The sequence below is a fragment of the Phaseolus vulgaris genome, chromosome 7, assembly GCF_051622355.1.
Source record: "Phaseolus vulgaris cultivar YP4 chromosome 7, ASM5162235v1, whole genome shotgun sequence".
Taxonomy (NCBI): domain Eukaryota; kingdom Viridiplantae; phylum Streptophyta; class Magnoliopsida; order Fabales; family Fabaceae; genus Phaseolus; species Phaseolus vulgaris.
This window is the reverse complement of record NC_143504.1, coordinates 16,323,608-16,332,180: the sequence shown is the minus strand read 5'-3', so window position 1 is coordinate 16,332,180 and position 8,573 is coordinate 16,323,608. Positions and strand designations below refer to the sequence as shown.

The following is an 8,573-nucleotide window of genomic DNA, read 5'->3' as shown; positions in this document are numbered from 1 at the left end:
CAAAAATGCGGGTCGGGTTGGTCGACCCTGCTTAAGTAATGTGGACTGAATCTATTGGATCATCCCCATAAGGGATAACCCACGCGTATGTGAACTAGTCCACATAAAAAAATAAAAAAATTATTAAAAGTAAAAAAAATATTAATGCACTTGTAATATATATAGAAAACAAAAGCTTAAGGAAACATTTTTCTAGTTTTTATTAGGGTGTTTCTATTGAACTTAAAGTTTTGTTGTCTCCAAATCCATGAAGATTACTTGAAGACTAGGTTGTTGCTTGTGGACATGATTTCTAAGTATATTAGAATTTGTCAATCCACTCTTATCCTGTCTTGGTTTGAATTGAGGAGCTTGTCGGCCTCCTCCTTTGTCGCGAGTCGCTTTTCGTCACCTAAGTCCCTCTTCTTTTGGGAGATCGGGCGGGCTTCCTTGAACATTGACAATCGATGGGTGATGACGTCCGGGCTTACCCCCGGCATGTCGGCCGACGTCCATGCGAACATGTCGATATTCTTTTTCAGCTCGGCGTGCATGATCTCGGCCTCGGCCGCTGCCAAGGTTGTTCCTATAGCCGTGTTGTGCTCTTCGTCGAGGAGGGGGACTCTCCTCAGCTCCTCTCTCGCCTCTAGCCTGTCCTCGGTTGCCCGTGGATCAAGGTCTACCAACACCACGGTTGGTTGGATCTTCCTCGGTCGGTCTTTCCTGGGGGAGCGGTCCTTTCGGGAGGACTTTCTCACCCTGAGGGGAGAGGTGTCGGTCCTTAAAGGCTCCACCCGGAGGCTCTTGGCGTAGCACTCTCGTGCTTCTTTCTGGTCTACGTGGACCGTGAGAATGTCTCCTGTTCTCGAAGGGAATTTCATTGCAAGGTGAGGGGTTGATACTATGGCCATCAGCCGGTTGATGGATGGTCGACCAAGGAGGATGTTGTAGGAGGTGTTGGCGTCGATGACCAGGTATCGGATTTTGATGGTCCTGCTGTTCTTCCCTTCTCCGAAGGTGGTGTACAACTCGATGTAACCCTTGGTACCCACCCTCTCGCCCAAGAATCCTACCACGTGGTCGTCGTATGGCATCATCTCGGCCTCGGCTATCCTCATGGCCTTGAAAGTTTTCCAGTAGAGGATGTCTACCGAACTTCCTTGGTCCACAAGGGTCTTCCGTATGTGAATCGGTCTATATCGACCGATATCACCATCGGGTCGTCCTGCTGGCGGTAGTCTACGCCCTTAAAGTCTTCGTTCGTGAACGTGATGGGTGGCATCCTCAGTCGGAATGCCACCGCGTTTACCTGGTATACTGCCCGAAGGTGCTTCTTCCGGGCGTTGTTCGTGCTTCCTCCCCTGGCGAAGCCGCCGACTATAGTGTTGATGACCTCTCGGTTACCTCTCCTATCGGCCTTCCTGGGGGGTTGTCCCTTCGGGGGGAGTTGTCCCTCGCGGGTTGTCGATCGCCTCTGTTGTCTTGGTCATTTCGGCCGCGTTGGGGTGACCTCGTCCGTCTGGGTGGATCCGCCCGGCGGGGCGGGTCTCGGCCATTCTTGACAAAACGGCAGAGATGCCCAGCTTGGATAAGTTCCTCGATCTTATCCTTTAGGGCTTGACACTCCTCGGTCGAGTGTCCGACGTTCTGGTGGTACCGACACTGCTTCCTCTAGTCGGCATTACTTGGGTTGGCCACCTTCCTTGGAGGAGGGATCAACTCGGTGTTGAGGGCCTCGTCCAGAATTCGCCCCCTCTCGGTCGTCAGGGGTGTGTACCTTGAGAACCGGATTGGCCGGTCTCAGTTGTTCCGGCGTCGGTCATTTCTTTGATTCGGCCGCGCCTGGCGGTTTTTTTCTTCCTTGTTTCTCTCCCCACCGGCCTCGGCACGGGCCTGGTTGCGGAATTCTCTTAGCTCTTTCAGCTGCATGTATTTAGCAGCTCTCTTTCTAAGCTCGTCCAGGCTGTCGGCCGACTGCATGCACAGGTTGTCGGCAAAGGGTCCCGGATGCAGGGTCATCAGCTTGTGGTGCATGGCAACGTCCGGGCTCAGATTCCGGATGCTCATTGCCACTTTACTGAACCTATCCACAAAGGTTCTCAGCGACTCTCCCTTTTCCTGACGGATGCCAACCAGGGCGATGGAGGTTAGGTGGTGCGGCCGGCTGGTCGCAAACTAAGTTTCAAACTTTGCTACGAGCGTGGCAAAGCTGTCGATGGAGTTGGGTGAGAGCTTGGTGAACCAACTAAGGGTTGCTCCCTTCAAGGATGTGGGAAACACTCGGCACAACACAGCGTCGTTTGAGGTGTATAGACTCATATGGGTGGTGTAGGCGTCCATATGCTCGTTCGGGTCGGTCGACCCATCATATCGGTCTCGGTTGAAACCCTTCCACTTCTCAGGTAGTGGGACTTCGATGATGGTGTTGGTAAAGGGGTGTCGGCGGTTCGGGTCGGCCGTCAGGGTCGTCCGGGTGGACCTCATCAGGCACGACTCGTCGCCCATCTCGGTTTCTCAGGGAGGGGGTCGGCCTCTTGTCCCCTCGGCCACATCTGGGTCAAGGGGAGAGGTGTATGACTTGCCGACAACATTCGTCGGTATGACGGAGGGTCCTCCCTCCCCCAGCTTCTTTTTCATCTCTTTGTTCTCCCTACGGAGAACTTGCAGCTCTTGCTCGTTTTTCTGAGCAACCTCCTCGACCCTTCTTCTCATCTCGGCCATCTCCCTCTGGAAAGACAGCAACAACATTGTTTGGTCGGCTTCAATCATTCTTTCCATGATGGTGTTGGTAAAGGGGTGTCGGCGGTTCGGGTCGGCCGTCAGGGTCGTCCGGGTGGACCTCATCAGGCACGACTCGTCGCCCATCTCGGTTTCTCGGGGAGGGGGTCGGCCTCTTGTCCCCTCGGCCACATCTGGGTCAAGGGGAGAGGTGTACGACTTGCCGACAACATTCGTCGGTATGACGGAGGGTCCTCCCTCCCCCAGCTTCTTTTTCATCTCTTTGTTCTCCCTACGGAGAACTTGCAGCTCTTGCTCGTTTTTCTGAGCAACCTCCTCGACCCTTCTTCTCATCTCGGCCATCTCCCTCTGGAAAGACAGCAACAACATTGTTTGGTCGGCTTCAATCATTCTTTCCATGCTTCTTGTTGAGACCATCTACTTTTTTCCTTCAGCTAGTTTCCCTCGGCCCCATGGTGGGCGCCAATTGTTCCTATTAGGGAGATGGGACCTAGAGAACTATTGAAGTCTTCTTCTCCTTCCTTCGGTCGGTCAGGTAGTTGGGTGATGACTAGGATTCTTCTCGTCCTCCTGCCTCTCCTTCGACACTCGGTCTCGGGTGAACACCGGATGGTGGGGGTACCTGCGAAGGTACTCCAACGCTCAAGTCAATAAAGCGGGTGGTCAACTCTCAGGTAGGTGAACAGTAATAAATGACATACCTTACTCCTTGGAATACGTGCTATTTATATTATTCTAATGGGCCTAACTTGTTGGGCCCGTTTATCAAGGTGGATACTGGTTAAGGTTGCATTACCTAATTCTTAATGATGGATTAACTTCACTGATCTTGGTTTGAGCGTTAACTGTAGTAGGGGTCGGCCGGCGGCCAAGTTCCCATGGTATGGGTCGGCCATCGGCCAAATTCCAGTGGTGTCGGTCGTCTCGGCCAAGTCTTTTAAGGTCTTGGCCAAGTCTTCCAAGGTCTCGACCAAGTAGGCAGTCAGCCTCGTCATCTCGGTCAAGTCTCTCAGGTCTCGGCCAGCTTTCCTTTGGTTTTGGTCAGATTGACCAGGTCTCGGGCAGAGAGGCCAGGGGTCAGCCTCGCCCATACCGGTACATTATAAGTTTAAGATAAAGATATTTAATTAGTATCTTGAAAATTGTTTTAAGATATTATTCGTTGAAGGTTAAAAATAAGTTTAGGATATGGAAAATAATATTCCCAATAAATAATGTTTTACAAAAATGGTTTTTGTCAAGTTTATACTAAAACATTCCTATACATGAAAACATAACATTCTTACATTTAAATAAAAAAATACAATGTTAAAAAATTAATATAATAATAAATTAAATATTTTAACAAAAACAAATTTACAACCCCAATTAAAGACATTTTAAAGTTACTGTTGTAAAAACATTTGGTGATAGTTTTGTAAATAAATTATTTTCTATGATGGTTGTTGGTCTAAGATTATCATTAAAAAGTTAGAAAAGACTATGATTTTACGAGGAACCATTATCAAAAGTTTACAAATTGAGAAACAATTTTTTATTAAAATCATAGTTGTTTTACCTATTTGAGCCAAAATCGTGAATTTTTTTTCTCGCTCGTCTTTTTTTCCTCTCTTCTTCATTGTAGTTTCTCTTCCATTGCACTACTACTGTCGCCAACCGATCACCCACCATTGTTGGTGGTACCTCAATTAGGACCCCTTCTTTAACCCTTGTCGCTACTTCTTCTACTATCTGTCTGTTGATGCTTACTACAAAAAATATGTTTATTAGGATGGGTCAAAAAGGGACACTAGCTATAATAAACGGATGCAAAAGTGTAATTATCATTAAAATTTGGAAGCTAATATCCTCAATGTAAAATTAGTGGCGGGTGTGTGGGACATAAGTGGTGTGTTTTTTGCGTAAGCCTAACCTACATGCTCCCCACATAAAATTATATTTTATATTATTTATTTAAAGAAGCGTGGGCTTAACCTACATGTTGGCCACACAAAATTATATTTTATATTGTTTATTCAAAGAAGCGTGGGCTTAGTCAATGAATTGGTCACACAATTTTTAAACAAGCGTGGACTTAACCTTCATAATTTTATTACATATTTAAATTTAATTTATATATATATTATATTTGCGTGGGCTTAACCTTCAAAATTTTAAATTTTTATTATTATCTATAGTTTCAGTTGTGACCGTTCGACCCACACAATTTTTTTTTCTTTTATTTTATTTTATGTCCATATAACTCACGCTTAATTTAATTTTTTTAAATAATGAAGGCTTAGTGGACACTATTTAGCGTTCACATCACCACCTTCACTTTTTTTTGCACCTAATTTTTCTTTTTGGTGTAGTGGTTAGTGCACCATCGCTATTCTCATTGCTTCTGTTGTTATCAGTCCTACAATCGTTGTTCCCATAGTCGCGCCTCTTGTTGATTTCACTCTCCAGGTTATTTTTATTTTGAATTATTATTTATTTTTGTTATTATTATGAATTAAAAATTTATTATATAAGTCAATATATATTATATGAGATTTAGAGTTTAGAAATTAATATTTGAATGATTAGTAACTATTGATTGAAGTTTGTCATCTGACTATTACTGCCACATCACCATTTCTTATTGTCGCTACTATCACTTGCCACTAGCACGACCCCTTCCACTTCAAAATTCAAGTTGGTGTATTCCTTGTTCTATTATTTTTAAAGATTGTTGTGCATTGGATGATTTTTTTTAATTATAATATGATCACTTGTTCTATTAGTAAATTCTTGAATACAATGGTATTACGTCTAAGGGTGATTGACCTTAGAAAAATTAAATGATTTTATCTTTTAGAAGTTCATATTTTAGGCCTTATGCTACCAAAATTTCAAAAAAAATACGTAAACTTGAAATTATAAATCTCAAAATATTTTTAAAATTTTGTAAACTCGTAAGAGTTTACTTAGGAGAAATAAACATTGAATGTTATGTAATTTCTTGTACATTGATTTATAGAATGTGTAAATTTAGTTTATTTTATTTAAAATGAAATGCATAAATTAGTTTATATTGCACCAAATGAACCTTAGTTTTCCGTTTTTTATTTAATATAAATTCTATATCGATGATGACAACCTTTTTTATCAATTTCTACCACACATTACACTACATGATATTTTTTCATATAATATTTGATTCTAATGGGTTGTACAATAAATGTCATATACACATGTTTTTTAATTAAGACAAATAATATAAAATAATTTTTTTCTAAGAAAATTGATATACAACGACAATTATGACTATAACCATTGTCGTATGTGAACCTATAACAACGATTCTCAATAACAATCGTTATTATAAATCCACATACAATGATTAGTTGTCAATAACTTATATTTTCAACAATACTCTATCAATGATGGATTACAAATTATTGTCAAAAATTAGTTGGGAATCATCATAAAAGACGTCTTGAAGTAATGATTTTTACACACTTTAACCTAATCATCAACATCATTTTTCATCCTTTAATACATCATACTCCACAAACAACAACCAAAAAAAAGTAAAACATCAACATAACACTTTTTAGACCATTAATTAAACATAGAAAGAAAAAGTCAAATATTTTCTAAGTAACTGTGTGAAAAGCTGCACAATTACAACAAAATCGTAAAAGTGAAAAGAAAAAATGACAACATAAATTACAAGTAGAAAATATAAAATTAAAATGTTTAACCTATAAATACAATTTCATAACATAAACATATTCGTTAATTGTATTTATAACGAAAAAGGTTTTAGAAGGAGAATGAATATTTCTTTCAAATTAAATAAGGACATTAAAATCCTTAATAAAGAAAACCATGTTTTATATTTTAAGGAGATTAGATCATACAATAAGAATACTATATTCACCTATTAAAATGCATCAACTATTTCCTCATACAAATGTGAAAACTCCATTAATAAAACTTTATTCACATAGTATTACATGTGAAATTACAAATAAGCATAACATATCAACAAAGTTAATATTAAAAGGGTCATTTATATGAAAAATTTATTAAGAGACCTATCAACTAAGGCCTTAATCTTACATGGATTAAATTTGATATTTTTTCAAAAAAATATTATTTAATAAAAAAAATCTGACTCAACTAAATTAGATATCAGGTATATCTCACCTAAGTTAGAATAAAATTATTTTTTTTCTTATCAAATCATCCATTTATTTATCTATTTAACAATTATAGTTTTTTTTCTAAAGAATGGATAGAAAAAAAAATGGATTAATGTGAAAAAAAATCAATAACATTATTTGTATGATAAATTTAATGAGAGGCCTATTATAATCATCATCTCAACATGACTAATTTAAGCATATTTATTTTAAGAAAACAAGATATGCCTTTGATTTAAGAAATTATAAAATTTGTGTAAAATAAAATTATGAGACTAATTTTGAGATGTAAAGATAATTTAAGAAGATTTATCTTTCCTAACAATGTCTTATTTATACAATGAAATTTTTTTGAAAATCTATCAATATTTTTAACCAACCCAATTATTTACCATCTGCATTGGATCATGTTGGCTGTAAAAGGACATAACAAATTAACTAGTTTGAATGTGTTCCTGCTAGGGAGATGGGACTTAGACAACTATTGAAGTCTTCGTCTTCCTCCTTCGGTCGGGCAGGTTGCTGGGTGCTTGATTGGGGTCCTTCTCGTCTTCGTGCTTCTCCTTCGGCTCTCGATCTCGGGTGGACACCGAATGGGGGCGTACCTGCGAAAGGCACTCCGACGCTCAAGTCAGTAAAACGGGTGATTATTATTCGGGTAGGTGCACAGTAATAAATGATGTACCTTTCTCCTTGGGATGTGTGCTATTTATATTATTTTAATGGGTTTATCTTATTGGATCTGATTAGTGGGATGGATCTCACTTATGGGTGTTACCTAATCCTTAATGATGGATTAGCTTCACTAACCTTGGTTTGAGCGTTGATAAATGTATGGGTCGGCCGGTCAGGCCAACCGTGGCGATTTCCCTCGTCTCGGCCAAGTTTTCATGGTCTCGATCAAGTTTCCACGATCTCGGCCAAGTTTCCTCGGTCTCGGTCAGCAAGCAAGAGTCTCGATCAGGGTGACCGGATCTTCAGTCTCGCCCATACTAGTACACTTGCCCCCGAGGCTCGAGGACGGTTATGTCCGATGAGTCTTTAATAGTGGGTGTCAGTCGGTCTCCCTGGTCGTGTGGTTGTCTCGTTCCCCGAGGTGTGACGTGATCTCAGGTGGCGTGACGTGACCTTAGGCGACGTAACGTGACTAGCATTAATGAGGAGTTTTTCGGGTGGGAAGCGTTGTGGACCGTTGGATCGAGAATATCTAACGGTTGAGATGGATCTGACGTTTCGCATTTCGAGGTCGTTGGCTCCTATAAATAGCGAACTCAATAATGCCGAGATGCTATGCTTTTCATTTGTGAGTTTGTCTGATAGTCGAGCGTTCTCTCGTCCATAGATCTGAGATTCGAGTGACTTCTTGCCATCCTTTATTAGACTCAGTCTCGTCCATTTTCACAAGGTTAGTTATGTCGACCTTGTCTCAGCCTACGTCTTCCTCCTCTAGTCACTCTTCCTCCTTCTTCTTCTTCATCTTCTTCTTCTTCTTCTTCTTCTTCTTCTTCTTCTTCTTCTTCATCTTCTTCTTCTTCTTCTTCTTCTTCTTCTTCTTCTTCTTCTTCTTCTTCTCTTCTTCTTCTTCTTCTTCTTCTTCTTCTTCTTCTTCTTCTTCTTCTTCTTCTTCTTCTTCTTCTTCTTCTTCTTCTTCTTCTTCTTCTTCTTCTTCTTCTTCTTCTTCTT

At 40.7% G+C, this 8,573-nt stretch overlaps 1 protein-coding gene across 1 annotated transcript; it reads right to left on the bottom strand.

Annotated features, from left to right (window-relative positions):
- Positions 1 to 311: 311 nt before the first annotated feature.
- Positions 312 to 1,097, bottom strand: LOC150025814 (uncharacterized). Its single transcript, XM_090304750.1, has one exon. The coding sequence runs from the start codon at positions 1,095 to 1,097 to the stop codon at positions 312 to 314; it is 786 nt and encodes a 261-aa protein (XP_090160876.1).
- Positions 1,098 to 8,573: the final 7,476 nt, after the last annotated feature.